This window comes from Lingula anatina, chromosome 2 (genome assembly GCF_051362555.1).
Source record: "Lingula anatina isolate TDL-2025a chromosome 2, LinAna3.0, whole genome shotgun sequence".
Taxonomy (NCBI): domain Eukaryota; kingdom Metazoa; phylum Brachiopoda; class Lingulata; order Lingulida; family Lingulidae; genus Lingula; species Lingula anatina.
In genome coordinates, this window is record NC_141768.1 from 1661974 (window position 1) to 1681949 (window position 19976).

At 35.2% G+C, this 19976-nt stretch overlaps 2 protein-coding genes across 4 annotated transcripts in view; one reads left to right on the forward strand and one right to left on the reverse strand.

Annotated features, from left to right (window-relative positions):
* The window catches only part of LOC106170126 (uncharacterized), a 71248-nt gene extending 63225 nt beyond the window's left edge, over positions 1-8023 (reverse strand). Inside the window, exons 1-4 of the mRNA XM_087007222.1 lie at positions 7805-8023; positions 4494-4654; positions 3919-4095; positions 3311-3528 (exon numbers count right to left, since the gene is read on the reverse strand). Of these exons, the coding sequence (XP_086863348.1) occupies positions 3311-3528; positions 3919-4095; positions 4494-4654; positions 7805-7985 (737 nt within the window). The 5' untranslated portion in view covers positions 7986-8023. The remainder of the gene's footprint in view (positions 1-3310; positions 3529-3918; positions 4096-4493; positions 4655-7804) is intronic.
* Positions 249-19523, forward strand: LOC106170127 (uncharacterized). Of its 3 annotated transcripts, none has more exons than XM_087007225.1 (3): positions 249-1083; positions 8970-9089; positions 15197-19523. In XM_087007225.1, exons 2-3 carry the CDS (start codon positions 9027-9029, stop codon positions 17411-17413), a joined length of 2280 nt encoding a protein of 759 aa, XP_086863351.1. In that variant the 5' UTR covers positions 249-1083; positions 8970-9026; the 3' UTR covers positions 17414-19523. The 3 variants fall into 3 exon arrangements, with proteins under 3 accessions (XP_086863351.1, XP_086863350.1, XP_086863349.1); XM_087007224.1 differs by lacking the exon at positions 249-1083 and adding an exon at positions 7999-8635; XM_087007223.1 differs by lacking the exon at positions 249-1083 and adding an exon at positions 8035-8193.
* The last annotated feature ends 453 nt before the right edge of the window (positions 19524-19976 follow it).

The window sequence follows — 19976 nt, forward strand, 5'->3', positions numbered from 1 at the left end:
CTCACAAAAACTTACAATTAATTAAGTAAAACAGATGGATTTTGGCAGTAATAGAGATAAAGAAGACATGTAGTAAGAGCTATGGACAGATACATGTTAGAACACAGGTCATAATTAACAGTGTCTGTAAGTAAAATGGGTCAAACTGACATATGGTTGTTCTTATTTCATTTCTTTCTTTCCATTGGAAGAAACATGCCTGTAGACTGACACACACAGATTGGCGAAAATTTGATCAATGGTTTTCCTGAATCATGAATGCATTTCTTAATTTTATTATACTGTAAAGCACATTGGTGATCAATGTTTGTATATGATTGTATTATAAGATGGTCAAGTGAACAGAATTGTCTGTTGTCATTTCTAATTCATCCAATCTTAATTTATACCAGTATCCATTGATAAGATCATGGGAGGACTCCAGGGAGCTTACAAAATGGACAAGTTGAAAACTGAATTATTTGCAAATGCAGTTACTATAATATACTGTGCATTCCACTAATTAGGCCAACAACATAGGAAGATTTGATCAAGCCAATGACTGTCGTTCTACGTCAGAACAAAAGCAATTTTCCTGCGAGCAAATGCCACTCCTGATTGGATTACAACAGTTCACTTACTGGTCTAAAACACCGATCTGTGAACACAGATAGCTTTCCTTTCAACCATTTAAAGGTTTGTGGTATAGTCGCTGATTGACAGCAAGGAACAATCCTAAACAACCGCCTTTCCAAGTCCATGTAGGAACTCACGCTGTAGAAAACACCACAAACCATCATCATCAGCTTTCAACCAATCAGGAATGACAGTTAAAGTACGTAGCCCCTCCCATGAGCCTCTGCAGTCCCCTTAAAAGCAAGCACAACATAAAATCCCATCTTTTATGAAACTTCCAAATCAGCAAAGCTACTAAGAAACAAATACCAAATAAGATGTTTTTGATGATATAAAATGAAAAGACGCTAGGGTTACAGACATCAATACTATCAGGCCATTGGGAATTGTATGCATTACATCCTGCTACTGCGAAGAGCCTCAATCTTCTGATTTGTGTTTATGACACAGGAAACACTGGACTTCCAGGTAAGGAAAAACCAACTTTATCTTCTGTAGTGGGCTGCCAATGGAAGCAGTACTTGCTAATGGTTACAATTAACTATAATAGCTCACTTCCAACTGTCACCATGACATTATTGTATGTTTACAAGGGGCATGTTTGAGACCTTGCACTATTGTTGTAATTAAGCTGCAGACATTTTACTTTAGCATGGTGCGCGCAAATTTCTCACAGTTTACACTTTTTGTAAACTGGCCAATCCCTTCAATTAAAAAGCAACATTTGTAAAAGAGACTATATATGACAATATCAAACTGCTGAACTCAAGATGGGGGCTACAATACGCAGGAAACACTAGCCTAAGGGACTGCTTAATTTACACAGAATAAACCATGGATTGGTTAGAATGCTTGTGAACAAGACAGTTAAAGTTTGTTTGTTTGTTTGCTACCATCACCATTCATTAAAATCAAAGCCATGAAATGGAATACATATGTAGGATATGAGTAGTTAAATTATAAAATTTGGAAAAGGGCATAATCAGAGACAAAGAATATTCCACTGTGTAAACTGGTAACTATCGCTGTGGTCAATACTGATGAGTAAAGGGCACATCAAGTATTAAATCTATACATAAATATTGAAACAAAATTATCTATTTTCTATCAAAAAAGCAAATTGCAAGAGGCATACAGGAAATCAGTCTTCTGTCTAACATTTGCGAGGACTCTCCAAATATCAATATTCATCGAACTTTATCCTTTACATCGTACATTTTGCAAGGAAAATAGTCAGTTTTCAAACCCATTTAATACCCATGGGCCCCATGAATACAGCTATTACAGTCAGTCATGTCATTTAGTATAGGTTTGATATCTTTACTATACGTGTTTTAAATCTTCAAACCAGCAAGGAACCATCCAATCAAATCTCCCACAAGTTTCTTCTTACACCTTTCATGAATGTTTTAACTTTCCATCAGTATTCAATATCAGATCAGACTTTTAAAATGTTTACATCTCTCTTCAATATATCAACATATCAGATGCATGGTTTAAAGTATTCCAAACAGCACATTCTGTGTACCACTTCTTTCAGTGTGAAAACCTGTACTGATTCTAGGTGAGACACCTGCGTCATTATAATGCTTGTTGCTAACGATGTGTGAAATGATAATGGTTGCATTAAGTCTTGTTACAATGCTACAAATTGCTCCATTTTACCATATTTTACAGAGAAAAATAGATGCCTTTAAAAATACATTTAAATGGAAAAGTCATAGAAAATTGAATATCATGCAACACAGAAATTCTATGTGATGAGCAGCTCATAGGATCCCATTTGCTACTAAAACTTATAAAGTGCTTAGTGTGTTAATTGGGTGTCCTATGCTGACTGTAACAATTACATTAATTCACTCTAGATGTCAAAAAGGGTCCATTAACAAATTACCAGGTTGTTTTCAATGTGATGCATGCACTATTTACATTAAATAAGGATTAAACTTTGGAAAGTTGTCAAAAAGAGAAAAATTGCACTCATGAAAATGTAGGCTAATAAACTGTAGCTTAAGGCTGCATGCTAAATGACTGTTTCTAGGCATTGATGATCAGAGAAAAAATACATACATATAGTAAGTGTTGTCTTTTCGTCTTTTTTGTTTGTTTGTTTGTTTGTTTTTTGTATATCAGATACAAAATTAAATTTTTAATAATTTAGGAAAATATATTCTTTCTTTTTAAATATAGCCTGCATTTTCTCTCCCTCTCCCTCCCAAAGCTGAGAGACTTTTTATATTTTTTATCTTTTATCTACAAAGAGTTGAATATTTATCTTTTAAATGTTGGTTTCTCTATGTTTACTTCATCTAACCACCTGCTGGGCATACTGCTCAGGCTACCAGGGAATGTAAATATCAAACCAGGGCATCCCTGCAAATTCTCGATAGCCTCAAAGTGGTGATCAGTAAAATCTACAGTAATGCCTCCAACATTTCAAATGCCTTACTTGGTAATTTTTATGAATTTATTCTAAGTTACCAACACTGATACACTTTAATGCAGATATGAACAAGACTGTCAATCCACAGCTTTTAATTTTTTTGCAGGTATTACTTTGTTATTAGTACATTCTTTGGGGTATTTTAATCAATCAGTTTAGTTCAAATTTAGCGAGAAATCACCAAACACCCAGAGCTTTGTTTTAAACAAATTTCTTAACAGTGTCCATAAAAATGTTGCCCAGGGCACTCACCTTATTAATGTTCCATCATTCTGAGTTAAGAAAAAAGGACAGCTAAGGCCAACCTGTTTAAGTGCCAGCCTAAATGCATTTACAGTTTGTTTGCTAATGGGTTTTAATGATTCATTTAAGATGGCTGCATTTTCCCTCTCTAACAGTCCTATTTGACCGATGGTGTGTGACTTGGTTATGCTGCATGCTGGGTAAGCCTTGTGAATGATTTCAGAAACCTGCAAAACAAGAAGGCATCCAATGAGTATCAACATATATATTTTCTATTTGTACATTGCACATTGTCCTGACAAATAATCACCTGTGCACCTGGATAACACACATGGATAAAAAATTTTATACGTGGAACATATTGATGTTAAAAATGTCCCTTGAGGGGTATAAGTATGTGGTTCTGTTTTTTAATGATTTTTATCTGGAAACAAAGGTTTATTCAAGTTGCCGAGGGAAAAGTTGTTCTATGAGTAATTTTGTACATCTACTACAGCCTGAAAAAGGAGCACAAACTAATTTCCCTTAGTGTCTATAATGTGACATAATTTCTAACTTTGGTAAAAAAAATTATAATTTCTAACTTTGGTAAAAAGTTTAAGAAATGTTATGTCAACCTGGATTTCTTGCTCTGGTTTGGTGGGTGAAAATACCCCTGTAATCACTACATTATGAATTCCCTTTGCCTTCAGCTCCTCTACATGTTGGCAGATTTCTACTTCATCTATAGGTGTCAGCACTGTTCCATCATACTGAAATCCTCCACTGGCAAAAATGCTCAACCCGCAAACTTCCTAAATATACAAGGCATATATATATATATATATATATATATATATATATATATATATAATGACAAAACATCACTTTCAGAAGAAAATACACAGGGCTGTCTGTGTTTAAAATTTTCCTATTTATCTTCTAGATGCCTTAAGCTTGCCTTATTGTTAAATGGACAAGCACTCCAATGAAACAAATTATAACAATGTTTGTATGTATATGTATCTGTGCCCACATAAGATACATACATATATATGTGCAGTTGTATGATGCAGTTTTTATACATGGATGACAATTAGAAAATTTGAGAATTTAGTCCATATCAGCACTATCAGAACCAGTACCACACTATGATACAGTATGTGCTGGTAGTATGTTTACAATACAGAATGATTTTTTTAAACTGAAATACCTTCTTTAAATCTTCTGGGAAGTCTGAAAATGGGGGCAGAGAGCGAGTTGAGGGTCCACATAGTCTGATGACTGCCACTTTTGCCAGGTTCTTGCGCTGGATTACTGCATTTATGAAGTGTGTGGTACCTATATGAATACGCCCAACAGCAATGCGGTAGCCTGAAAATAAGATGTGAATTTTTAGTTTATCTTTTATTTTTCAGTAACTTAATGCAGAGTTTGCATTCTTTTCTTCAGAAATTATGGAAGATCTGTATCTTCTATTTTTCTCTAGACATATAATCTTTGCCCTAAAAATACAGAAAAAAACATTTAATTTATGAAAATGACTTTATTCCATTTGTAGAAATACCCCTTTTAAATGAAAAATAAATTAAAATTGTGTTTGAGATAAATTAAAATTGTGTTTGAGATTGAGGAGCTAATGTTAAAGGCAATGTCAGTGTCTTGTTTTTTTCACAAGTAATTCAAAGTTGAAACTTCCTAGGCAAGACAAGTTTTATGACATTTAAATATCATGAATTGTAGCATGTTCAGGATAAGATAGTCAAAATATTGGTTTATGGAGATTTAAGTGAAGCTCAAAAAATGTTCCTACAAAATAGGTACAATGAATTCTTTCGAGTTCTCTAGCTGTCATTAACTACTGTACAAGCTACAAAGGTGTTCAATACATTAGCATACTTTGCCTTATCTATTTAGATGTAGAAATAAATTAACATTGCCATGATATAAGATAATAAGAAAAACAAGATTAAAAAAAAAGACAAAAGAGAAAAAAAAACACTCTGACCATCACCTCTTGCCAAATGTAAGCACTATCAATACTACAATGCAAAATAAAAATCAATAGTTCTGCAGATTTCCATTATCAAGCTGCCTAAAACCAGTAACCCCTAGTATTCTACTAATGGACAAAGATATCTCTAATATACACTTGATCACTGCTGTGGAAAGGAAAATATCACAAGGGAGTTCTGTCCATCTAAATCAGAAATCATGGGGATTTTAGCCTCGTTTACACGGATGACACTGAGGCAACGTTGCAAGGAAGCTCCATGGGACCATTCCCAGACCCTATCGTACTGTGGATCAATTTATCCCCGAGGGGATTCTTGCTAAATTGCAATCAACTTAACCAGCTTAGATGTCTATCACACCTGCTAGGGGGTAATTAATTATTGTTTATAAGCTTTAGTAGCGTCCCAGACATCTAAGCTGCTTAAGCTGAAAGCAATTTAGCAAGAAACCACTTGAAGATGGATCGATCCTGTTAGATCGTTCTAGGTATGAAAACCCAGTCCATGTTATCCTGACCACTAGCATTCTCAATACTGGGAACAGCATACAATCCATTGGCATTACTCAATCACATATATTACTCAATCAGAATGCTCAAGGGTTGCACCAAGACGGGTCAACTCATCTGTAATGTGAATGCGGCTTAGGCCAGATTTCCAAAAACAATGACCCGGTGAATCACGGCCCTTCAGACATTAAATGTGAATTTATCGATTCCAAATGAATAGTCCTTTTTTGTTCTGAATTGAATAATGTGCATCCTTTCTTTTATTGACATGTGGCACATATTACTAGGTAACTACCGAGATTCCTCCTTCTCAACAAAGGCTGGAGCATATGGAAGAAAAGTGCTGAAACTAAAAAGCACTTCAAGTGTCACTTTTATTACAGATTTCAGATCAATTAACGAAGGTGTGACATTTTACTACCATTAAAAAGGTTTACATTGTCATGTTTCTCTCTTGGGAAATTCAATTAGAACTTCAGAAAGGAGTATCTTATGACTTGAGCAATGGATTCATTTCTCGTCTCCTATACTATAAAACGTGCACAGCTGAGTACTTGAAAAACATGGATTATTTGTTGGACAATTCTCATTGTGTTTTTCAGTAATGAGCCAACCAGATCAATCCAAACTAAAACGCCGACAATACTGTCAGTTCAGCAATTTGCTCAGTGTCTGGAGGAAGAAAGCCAGAGCCACTTTCACTGAAAACACAATTAACCCCAAGATCAAAGACAGGAGAGATGTAAAATCAGATAATAATGTTTCAATCATTTTTCCACTTCAATACCATCTTTCTGCAGGGCTGCTGAACAGCTGGATAGGAGCCACAACTGCTGCCCAGGAGACGGCGGCCCTGAAGGCACTGCGGAAGTCAATATTCATTTAGCAGTTCAAACTTGTATGTCATTGTAAGCCGACTTCCAGTGGGCCACTCTGACATCATAGCCACAATTATGTTGGCAAATGAAAATGACACTCCTGTTAGTCTGCTCTGAGAGCCAGAGTGTTCCATTTACTTCGTCTCTAACCATCTAAAAGCCGTCATTGATTTCTTAGGATCAAGAGACCCAAGAAAGATATGCGTGATGAAATACTTTGATAAACTTTAAGCTAGGAATGGCTGTAGGGAGGACTTAGTGAGATATTTGAGCAGCTCTCAAGGTAATTTTGACTTCTTTCTGGTGTCGCTGTTGCAGAGCTGTTTTTCATGTAGAAATATCAGTTCATAATTTTTATTTATCCCACCATTATGTTTTTATTTGCATCAGCTAATAGAGAACATACAGGCAATTTGTTTTTTTAAACTCTGGTCTTACTCCTAGGATACCTGGTTTGTACACAGGAGTAAAGGTAGGGTACGTGTTATATATTCATTCATCTTAAGGTAAATATACAAACACATTGTTCTACGGATAATGTGACAAATGAAATCACTCAAAAAAGTTTTGAGTAGTTTTTTTTTTTTTTTTTGACACCACAGACTTGCCTTTATACTCTACAACAGACTTTTGTTGGGCAGAAAGAGAAGGCGTGTTGGGTATTACAGATAAAACAATTAATGTACAATTTAGTGAACATTCACATTTTATGTATCTATTCCACAAACATATTTGCATGCACATGCACACACACACACACACATTCTCATAATCATATACTCAACTATCATACATATATAGCCATCCATATCTATGGTAGAGCCCTACTTCACCCCCCCCCCCCCCATCCCATCTGGTATCTACCATAGATACGGGATGTGCGGACGCTAGCTGTCCGTTTCTAATTAGGCCGTCCTAATTAAACCAACTTTTCTTTGCACAATTTAATAATAATAATAATAATAATAAACGCCCGTACAACAATAATAACAACAACGGGCGTACAACAGGTATCAGATTACTACGGACTCTGCACATATAATACTATCCATATATATTATACATGTAAAAGAGCAGATGTTATGACTGGACTGGAAGTAAAAGCTAGGCTGTCCACCTGACCTTTGTTGACGGCATCGTTAACAGCAGACACAATTGCCCGAGCAACTCCGCTAGTAATGTCATCAGTTGTCGTCGTCTTTGCTGTTCCACACACCTCTTCCTTACACAGCAAGACAGCGTCTGTGTTGGTGCCCCCAACGTCCACTCCGACGATACAGTTGCGGACTCCACTCCACGCCATGCTGCATGCGTGGGATGTTTATCCACTTGACCTAATTTACTGACCTACTTGTATAGTTACACTTTCCTTTTCTGTCTGTCTGTCGTAACAATACCAAAAACTGACTCCCCGGTATCATCTTTTTTCGGTCCCACTTGATAAAAAGTCTGGGAAATTTTTATTTTTGCAATTTTTCCTTAGAGAAGACAACCAAATAACTGAAAACAAGGTATTTTATTCAAACAGGGCTAGACAACATGTATGTCTTTTGGCATGGGGCGGGAATTTTGAATGCATGTCGCAGGGGTTCATTGGAGTTTCCACATTTTTTTTATCAGTGCCCTTTTTATCAGTTTCCTTTAGGGGCTGAAAGCGAAAGAAGTTACCAGTCCCTGTCTTCAATATCTTTAAAATAGCGATGACTTAATTTGATAATCTGTTTTCGCTTCCAGGCAAATAACTAGCTTGGTCGCATATACATGTACATGTATGCGATAAGACGTACAGAGATCAGGGACATTTTCTGTGCACTTAGATTGTGTTGTTTTAATCTATTGTAGATTCTAGGTATCATATATCCTTTACCTTGTTGGCTATAAGGGAACCCAAGGGAAAAATCAAGCAACAAAAAATAAATGAAAATAAATGAATGAAATAATTAGGCCTATATGGTAATAATGATATATATAAACAAAACAAAAAGAATAATAATATTATAAGTAATAACAATCCATTGACATGTCAATTGCAAGCAGACTAGATATAATGAAGCCCCTAATTTTAAGTAATTAGACAATACTCTGTTTCATTTGAACTGTTTTAAGACATTCCTTTTCTATGATGCATGCATGGGTATTAGATTCTTAGTATTACTATATCTTAGCCCTGCATTTGTTTCAGTGAGAATATTGATCAAGCATAATTCTAAAAACTTAAGGCAGTCAAAGTAATTTTTATCCGAAAATTCCAAATCATCTCTAAAGTTAATTTTGTTATCCCTTCTAGGTGACTATCAATGGTTGAGAAGGTTTCGTCTGGTCTGGCAGAGTGAGATATGCCAGGATGCGACTGGACGCGGAGAGCAGTGAAGACAGGCAGTCGGTGGCCGGAGACGCAGGTCAAGAGGTATGGAAGCAGTGGGTGATTTAGGGGGTGTCAGGGGGGTCCTGACCCCACCTTCGGTTTCTGAAAAAAAATCACACCAATAGTGCCCTCTTGAAATTAGAATTTTGACTTGCTTAATCATAGTTTTAAACTGTATCAAATGGTTCTGTTTGCCCTCTTAAATGCCAAAACTTTTATGGGCCCTCCAGCAGGCCACGAACCCCACTCTAAGGAGGGTAAGAGTTGGCTTCTCACCCGAGGCATGTCATCCCTTCAAATAATTCTGAATCTGCCCCTGGCAAGATATATAGGGCAGCAAAAAATAATAAGTCTCAGGAAAAAAAAACTGGTGAAGTTTTTATGTTTATGTTGTTTTTAATTTAATCATCCTGGTTAACAAAACTAAGCGAATGTGCTGTAGTATGAGTGCTTTTCCATGCACTTTGTAGTTTTAACAATGCTATTAAGATATTGAAGCATATCACAAAACAATTAGTCTGTCATTAAAAAATTGGCTCTTTTAAAATTGGTTTTTGTATTTATCTGTTATCTGTTCATCCATCCATTCATTCATGTAATCATTCATTTGTTCATTCAGATATTCATGTAGTCTTCCACTTTCTCTCTTTCTTTCTATTTCATCCATTCATTCATTTATTCATTCATTCATTAATTCTGACATTCATTGTCCCAATGGCTGTCACTGTCCTCCCTTACATAAAATGTTGCAGGAGTTCTCTCGTAACCGTTGCTGGAAGCCTATTTTGTTGGTAAGGGCTTATATCTGTCTTAGCTGCTGACAAATTACACTGGGCCAGCTAAGAGTTCCCAGTTTGGCTTGTCTCATACAATAAACCTTAATGCAGTTCTTACTGAGGAATGTAAGAATTACAAGTCTGACAGTTTATGCAATTATGTCAGGAGTAACTGTATTATGCGGTTATTAGATATATCAAGAATACTTTTAGCTGGCCTGAAAACAAGTGAAGCTGTTCGTCTTAAATGCATAGATCACGAAAAATATTCTAATAAATATATAGATATAGTTATACTGCAAGAAATTGTTTGATGTTTAGACATTTACTTTTTTTTCTTTTAATCCTGATGAACATAAAGTGAGTAAAATCAGCAATAGCTCTCAGTTGTAAGCCTTTCTCTAACATATCTGGATGAAACCATAAACAGGATTTCAAAAAAAGTACTAAACCTCTAACATGACATAAATATTTCTGTTACATTGTACCTGTAAACTCCTCAGAATTTCTTTTTCAAATATGTACGTGTTTGCTAACATGATTTGCCTAAAGACAACTATCTCCAAATTCCATGTCAGGCAAGTGATGAAACTTTGATGGCATGATGTATAGTAGAATTTATTGAAATTAAATCAAATTATACATGTAGATCTGTCTGTGTCGTACCTTGTCTGTTTAGGGACTCAAAGAGCTGCCCAATTTTTAGAGATGGAAATGAACTTTCATTACTAAACTCTTAGGAGCATGGCCATGGTAACTCTAAAACATACGGAACCGAGTTTGTTTCATCGCAGTCATAGAGATTTTTTATGTGAGAAACATATCCCCCATGGGTCTAATTCATACACTGGTTATTAGTATCTTAACTAAGGATGCTGAGAGCCCAGTAATAGACATGCAGTTATATTTATCATGTTCAGGATGGGCTAATGGGTATTGACCATGCACACTGAACCTACCGTGCACACTTTTGGATCTACATGTATAGATATATAATACTAGCTGTTTATTTTTTACAGTAAGGGAGGGTACATGTATGTGCTGCCTTATTTTATGCATGTTTTTTCACATTTCCTCAGATTCAATTGTTAGGCATGTTAACAGTCTCATTATTGAACTAATAAGATACGTAAAAATGTTTGTTTGACATTTCCTGCATCTTAATAACATTGTTAGTTGATTATGTAAAAATGATGGTAAACTTGTTATTGTGTATTATGTTATAAAGTGTCAAAAATGGAAATAAACAAATATCATTGCAGTTTGTCAGATTCAATCATCTACTATATTCATTATCTCAGAATGGAGGAAATTGGACATTTAACACTGTTCTATTGATATTTTTCCCATCTCATCAATTTTCTTAGTTGATCATATACAAATGGTAGAAAAGTGTTTATTTTGTTTTATGTTAAAAAAGTGTTTTAAAAATGGAAGTAAACCCATTGCAGAACAGTGCTGTCTTGTTTCAGCATATATGCAGCACCGATAACACGATAAGTGGAAAACCATTTTACCTTTTCCCTTGAAACTTACAAAACTGATGAATATTCATAATACGCAGGTCAAGTTCGAAAATCAGCATGATCGGGTTATTTATAGGGAAGTTATGCTGCTTTTCACTTTTTTCACCATATATGCAACACTGATAACATGATAAGTGAAAAATCGTTTTACCTTTTGGATTGAAACTTGCAGAACTAATGAATATTCATATTACGCAGGTAAAGCTTGAAAATCAGCATGATCGGGTCATTTTTAGGGTAGTTATGCTGTTTTTTCACTTTTTCAGCATATATGCAGCACCGATAACACGATAAGTGGAAAACCATTTTACCTTTTGGTTTCAAACTTACAGAACTGATGAATATTCATAATACGCAGGTCAAGTTTGAAAATCAGCATGATCGGGTCATTTTTAGGGAAGTAATGCTGTTTTTTCACTTTTTTCAGCATGTATGCAACACCTTTGTGCTATATGATGGTACTGTATGGATGGCAGTCTATAAAATTGTCCCTTGGGTGATCACTAATTAAATTAAGGTCTATAAAGTCACTTGCCTACTCATTAATTTTCAATTGGCCATTAAATGAGATTACATAAAACTCTCCTTGAGATTTCCCTGTATAGTCCCATAGGTTTAGCTCTCTTAACTGTGTCACAAAATTAGGATTTGGTGATAATTGTGCAGATAAATGGTGTTAAACATTGCAAATAAATTTACAACAAAAAGAATGTGTTATGCCAACATGCTATAGATGAATAACAGTGCTTTATTTTTCTCAAACTTGGTGGGGTTATTAATATCAAGTTAATACAGCTAGATTAAAAGTTTGAATAGCAGCTTTATTGGAATTTTTTACGTTTTATTTAAAAATTTTTTTAAAATTATTTTTCAAGCACTAGCATCTTCAAGATGTGATTTTTTACTCCTATCCACCAGAAGTGCTGTGCATTTTCTGTATTTTTGTATATAATTGTTATTTCTTCAGATTTAATTCTTAGGCATGTTAACAGTCTCATTATGGAACTAATAAGATATGTAAAAGTGTTGTTTTGACATTTTCTGCTTCTTAACAATATTGTTGATTATATAAAAATGACGGTAAACCTGTTATAATATTGTGCACTGTGTAATAAAGTATCATAAATGGAAAGGAACTCATCATTGCAGTTTGTCAGATTTAATCATTCACTATGTTCAGCATCTGCAAATGGAGCAAATTGGACATTGAAAATTGTTCTATTGATATTTTTCCTATGTCAACAATTTTCCTAGTTGAACATTTAAAAATGACAGTTTATTGATCATTTTGTTTTAAAAAAGGTGTTGAAAATGGAAAGAAAATCATTTCAGTACAGTTATCTCTTGTTTACATTTTGGCATTTTGAAAGTGTGACTCTGAACTTCCATGGCCTTGAAGACCTTCCCAAATCACATTTTCTGAATATTCATGATACTTTTATTTTTTTTATAAAAAATTTGATGGTCATTATGCTGTTAAGTATTATGTTTTATTGCATGAAAGTTGAAGAAAACCCTATTTCGGACACTGCTGCCAGGATAGCGATTAAGGAAAAACCATGTTACTTACGATACTGAAACTTACTGAAAAGTTTCATAAGACAGAAGTGCAGCTTGTGTTTGAAAACCAGTGTGATTGTTTTCTGTTTTGGAGGCAATGCAGGTTTATAGAGTGCTATACTGGCATTTTCAAGTTGTGACTTATCACTCCCATCTGCCAGGAGCCCTGTACTCTTACTTTGTAACATTTTCTGTATTTTGTTAAGTTACAAGAATGATTCTGAGGATTGACATACAGCCATATATATATAGATAGATAGATAGATAGATAGATATTTTTTTAATGAGTTTAAGCAATTTTTTTTTTGTGTAATTTTCACTGTACCTCATTCTGGCATTTCCAAAGTTTAACTCTTATCAGCCTGACACCTTAGGGACTATTTCCAGACCCTATCACGCTAACTGTGGATCGATCTATCTCCATGGGAATTCTCGCTAAATTGCAATCAATGTAAGTGGCTTAGTTGTCTGTCACGCCTACTGAAACTGGCATGCCAGAATCCTAAGACTCTCAAACTGAAAGCAATTTAGTGAGAAACCCCTTGGAGTTGGATTGATCCTGTTAGATTGATCTAGGTATGGGAACTTAGTCTAATGCTTGATACACATTTTACTTTCATCCTAATCCAATGTTATGCAGAATAAGAATTTGATTTTGGCTATGCAGTTACAGTAAGCATAATATATGAGTTCATCAGAATTGACAGTATCCTATTTCCTGCGTTTTTATTTTCTGGTTTTTGTCTGTACATTTGACAGCTTTGCTGCCTTGTTTTATTTATTCAGTTATTCTTTATTAATTATTTTTAAATTGCACATCTTGCAGTCATGAGATTCATCAATTTGGCAAGAGAAAGTAAAAATTTTACTCGTGTGTAAATGACTTGACAATATTATGCTCAGTTATCACTTCACAAATAATGCAGTTTAGTGTCTTAATATATTGCTTCTTCTGCTGATAGCAATGAAATATGTATGAGTTCATCATCCATCTTTCATGTGACATTATTGATAATTAAACTTAATTAATTGCCCCATAAGTGACAAGGTTTCAGTATTTTACCAAATCTACATTTCACTTGATTAAAAATTGCCCTATACATTAGTTTAACTCTCAATTTAGAAGCTGCTTCCTCAAACAATAGCTAGTCTAGCTTTTTCATCACAATGGCGAGATTTTATTGACAATTAATGAAGCAACAGTATACGCAACCTTTTACAGCGACAGGAATTAGCTTTCAGACCGTAAGTAAGTTAAGTAATTATCAAGGGAACAAGAAGCATAATCAATCCAAATAATAGGCAATTAATGGTCATACCCTTGTATTTACCACCAGAAAGGGGCGTGATGTTGTCCCCAATTAATGCTGTGTTGGAGTTTCACTGAATACACATATATACATTAGGAGACCATATTGACTAGTCAGTGTAACAGTGGTAGCCAGGGTGAAGTGAGCAATGCTCTGTGAAAAGTCATCATAATGTGTGTGGTAGGTAATGCCTTCATCCGATGTCTGTGCTCAGTGTACCCAATACAATTTTTATATTTTTACCTGGTGATTATTTATTTTGAAGGGCAATTTGATCTTATCAATATTATTATCTTATCATTAATTTAATTGTGACCAGTTGTAGCATTATTATTAAGGTTTTATTTGCAAAATTGTTGGCCTGGTTAGAGTTTAGATATAGACTTAAGTACATTATGAAATTGCCAGAAGTAACTTGGCTTGGCTACTTATGAAGTAACTTGGCTAGGAAAAACCTGACTGTGCTTCAAAAGTAAATTTTGCAGGTGCTTGTAAATGTAGTTAATGAATATAAAATAGATGGTAAAATGAGAAGTTAGCAATTCAAATGAAATTTGCATGGAAATATATCTGCATGAGTCCAAGTATTATTTCCTGGATTAAAGTAAATCTGCATTTCAAAAGTTTTTGATTATTTTCATTTTTAATTTTTTTTTGACAGTTTACTTGAGAAACAGTTACATGGCAAAAATACATGATTTTAGATTAGATTTAAAGCATATAGGTGGTTAATTTCATTGATTTATTCTGAAAACAAAGCAAATTCAGTTTGAAACACACTTTTATTTAACCAGCTAAATCATTGATTTATTCATAAAACAATACACATTCAGTTTGAAACACACTTTTATTTAACCAGCTAAATCATTGATTTATTCATAAAACAATACAAATTCAGTTTGAAACACACTTTTATTTGACCAGCTAATTGGAATAACCAACTTAATCTGGTCCTTAATTTTCATTTTTATTTTCAGCAACACCCAGTCAAGTTAAACTTCTGCGAATCCATTCGTCGCAACACCCACTGGAAATGCTTCATCCTAACGCTGTTGATCAGCGGCTGCCTGACCGCCATTTTGTGGTGCCGACTATCGTCAAACACCCAGCAGCCTTCCACCAACCTCGGCCAAGTTTATGTTATCCAACTGTATCAGACCAATCCCTGTGATGATGGTTACGTCTATATTCCTGTTGCCTTTGTAGTTATGCTGTACCTTGTCTACCTCGTGGAATGCTGGCACTGCCACACAAGGCTTGAATTACGTGGACGCTCTGATGTGAATACAGTCTATGAAAAGATCCAAGCAATGCGGGAAGCCTTTCCTGTTGTGTGGTGGAAATCTGTATGCTACCATTATGTCAGGCGAACGAGGCAAGTGACCAGATACCGTAATGGAGATGCCTTCACTAGCACCCAGGTCTATTATGAAAGGGTGAATTCCCACACAGCTGGATCAGCTTATAATTTTCTAAATGCAGGTGTGAAAGATATGTCAAGAACTCTCGTAGGACTGGAGAATTACTCAGCCATAAAAATCAGATTCACCAAAGGGTTTTCATTTGCGTGCCCAGAAGCAGAGGCAGAATTTGAACAGCAAAGAATTGAATTTTTTCAGGAAAATGAGAGTCGAGATGATTACATGGAAACTAAAGAAGGATTAGACTTGCTTAATGCCAACTTCAGAGACTATGTGATTACCTTTGGGAATCCACAACGCCTGCCTTGGTACATTTCCCACATTGTTTTTTGGTTCAGCTCGTTAATGCTTCTTTCATGGCCTTTAAGAGTGATAATACAATACAAAACTGCCTATGTCCATTATCATGTCCATAAACTATTTGGTATCAACTATTTAAATGTCAGCTGTGCCTCCTGTCAGGTGACAAGAAGTTCTACAGCTTACAGTATAGAGTTGGAGGCAGCTATAAAGCAAAACTACACTTTGGTTCCTAGTTACTCAGAGGCTCTCCTAATGGAGTATACTCGAGATGCCAACAGTAACATTGCCACTGCCTTAACCCCAACAAGTGTCAATGGACATGTGGTTTTCCCACAGTTAATTGGACGATCTTCATCTAAGCCTTTTAATTTAGTGTTTTGGGACAAAGAAAATAATAACGATGAGTCAGAAAATGCGACACCTCCTAGTAGGACGTCATCCATTGCCAATTTCTTCAATCAGTTAAGGTCTGGTTTATTTTCCACTGGTGGTGCTTCTAGAATTAGCAAGAAAAGTAAGGGGAACAGAACTTTCTTCCCAATGTCAGTCTCTGCGTCAAATTTTCAGGAATTTGCCAAAAAAGTTTTAAAACCCACTGGAAAAAGACTTAGAGGGGTTTGCCAATCAAGAAGTTACAATGCGAGGCTCCCAACAGCTCCCAAAGCACCAGATGGCAGTAAAGATTCCTGCGGCAAAGCAGGCAATCCTCAAATGACTGAAAAAAACTCTTCTCAGGCTCAGGTGTTACCTCGAAATGTTGTCAGTGCTATGAATAATAATTACTTAAGTAAAAGCCAGGAGCAACAAAAAGATGAGAGTAATGACAGAAAAGTGAACAGATGTGCCTTAGAGCAAAAAAGTAATAGTGATTCAAAATCTACTGAGTGGCCCATCCCAGCAGATATGAATGCAAATCGAGTTGCTTCCATTTATACGGCAAATACAGCATCATCTAGTGTTCAGTGTAGGAGTGAAAATTTAGATGGTGGTAACAAAGTCAGCAACTTTTTTCGACATTCCGCCATAGCTGACACAGCACAGAAATGCAGTCTTCCCACACAAATACCTGTTAAACCTACCAACACCACATCACTTCAACAGTCTGATATGATGAACAACATGCCCCATGAAAACCTGATGCAAAACACTCATAATGTTTCAAATACAAATGATGGTACAAGTTTGGCACAGAGTTTATTGACTAGTGCGACCCCTAGTGAATCCCCGCCATCTTATGAAAATGCCCTCTCCATGAGACCTGCCCCTGCTCCCACCCCCGCCCCCACTGTCGCTTCCCCATCCCAAGATGCACAAATATCAAACAAAAGACTTTGTCAGTTTTGCCATAGCTCTCCAGTACCAGTGAGATTACTGCAGGCAAGGCAGAGTGGAGCTGTCACTGAGAATGCAGACCAACTTGAAGAAACTGACGACCAAAATGATATTAACATCCTTGAAACAACAATTTAGTTTTAAATTAAAAAACAAAAAAACTTATGTATGTTTTAGTTTTTTTATTAAAACAATTGCTAAGTAATTCATATGAAGTTCTTCATGAGACAATATTTTAAAACAGTATTTAAAAATACTTTTATGGCAACTTGAAAAAGAGGGATTGATACTCAGTTGAACTCTTTCATATTCAGTACTGATATCATCTGTTTTTGGTAACTCTATTGATCTTTGAGTGTTCTGCAATCAGTATACTATACATAACTTAGGCAACTTCAAAGCTAAACAGTACACATATTCCAGTCAACTATAGTGTGTTCTTTTTATAAGACGGGTCTGTCAAATCAATACTATGAATGTTCATCAAAAGTACAAATTCTGATATTGATCTAGAACCAATTAAAGCTTCTTCCAGATGGGAATGCAATTAGCTCCAACTTGGCTAGTTTAGATAATTAAGATTAAAGTGAACAATCTTTGCATCAAAATTAGCCAAATACTCCACATTTCAGATAACAAATATTCCCCTATGCTCTGAATATGATCCTGGTATATTTGTTTGGAAAAGGTCACATGCAATAAAGGTTACTTTGTTGTTAAATGTGGGGAAAATATGACACCGGAAATTTTGATACAGCTATCATGCATAATTGTAGTTTGAAAACTATGGTTCGCATGTGTATCCAGTGCAATTAGCTGTGATCAATTGCCTATTGTGTGTTAGCAGTATTACCATCAATTGAATATCTGTTCATTAGCTCTGAAACAGGATAGTGAAAATTGCCTAACTTTGGCATGGCAAATGCAGTTAATGTAAAGTGAATTAAGATTATGGATTTGCATTAGTTTAATTTGGTGCGTATTTAGAACTATGGAGTGTGCTCAATCACGGTAATGGCGTGTACATAACGCTGACATGTGTTATGTCAGGGAAGTAAAAAAGGAACATGACACATTAAATATGTCATTCTTGTTTATCAGAAAAGTAAAGTAAGACCCCAAGTAATGTGTCTGTGACTACTAAGCCAGTGAGACTCAAACTGCAATTACTTAAAAGCAGTGATACACTGCAGCTTGTTAACAGTCCCACCTTTTTGATTTTCAATCCAATTTTTTTCTTCATGCTCCAGATATTTTTCATGTTGTGTTTAGATTTATTCTCAGCTGATTAACTGTATAGACTTAAAGATATAAACAGGTTTTGATCAAAAGTCAGTAGAATTTAACCTACCACTGGACACTGCTTCTAATGCCTGACAAATTAACTGCCTACCTAATATTTAACTTAACACATTTTATTCTACCCAAAGCCTGTGGAAAAGTTAAAGCGTAAACAACACATTTCCTATCATTTCAAGGACTTGTGAGATTTTGCTGATGGCACTGTGTGATGTTTTGATGTGGAAAAATTGACTTCATCCTAAGTGCTCTCCCTGTTAACTTACTGTTTGTGTCTTTTAAATGATTATATACATATGTCAGTTTACTTATTTATAGTTTAGTTTTTGAACTAAATAAATGCATATTCTGCTAAGTTTTGTTACTTTTTACTATTTTTTAAATTGGTAAATATAGATTCATTTTATTGTTTTTTTTTTCTGTTATTTTGCTTGTCCTGCTTTATGAAGGGGATCAAAGTGCTTTTGAAATGGATTTTTTTTCTTTTCGATGTGATAAATCCACAAATATTAACCCATTTTCTAAAATGTGTGCATAGCAGATTCTGATGAAAAAGTAGAGTACTTGGTATTGTTTGTGTTTTGTTCCCACAATATCTACAAACAACATGTTGGGTTGATTGCTAAGGGCTCATTTCCATTGAAACTATTGGTCTATGTAGATTGATTTTACTCTGCTGAATGCAATCAGTTTAACAGATTAACATGACCACTTGCTTTCAATGTACTCGTATAATCACCAGCTTTTCTGTATTCTACTCTACACAAGGAGGTTGCATTCAGCAAGTGTCTCCTCAGAGTTGATCGATCTACGAAGACTGATATTTCCAATGGGAATGAGCCCTAAATATATCACCTACAAACAGAGAAGATAATCTCAAAAGGCAAGCAAATTTCTGGACAAAAAATGTCCCTTGGAGGTGCTAAATATTATTGGGTTAGCATTTTTTCATATCTTTTTCTCCTGTAGGGTACCAAATGTGCATAACTATCTTTATTTTTGTATAATTTCATTTTCTATCTGACATTGGGTTAGGGAAAAGGGAAAGAAGGATTTTGTTTCTTTTAGTTTGGGGGGGGGGGGGGGTACAGATAGGAGCCCTGCACACCCCAGATCTTGTCACATGTGCCACTCCATAATAGAGATCGTTAACGGATTTTGTTCCCTCACTGAACAGCAGTAAAAGATATACATCTTTAATGGACCATGATTAGCAACGTACCCTCCAGGAACATGAGCAGAAAATATTTTGTCCGTTTTCTTCCATCATACTAGTTTTGTTTATTGGTTGCATTTCCAATTCAAAAATTCATTATCTGAGAAAATGAGTGGGCCATGACAAATGTCTCCCAAAGGAGTGATTAGAAGAGTAAAACAAAATGAAAATGCTAAAAGTGTGAAA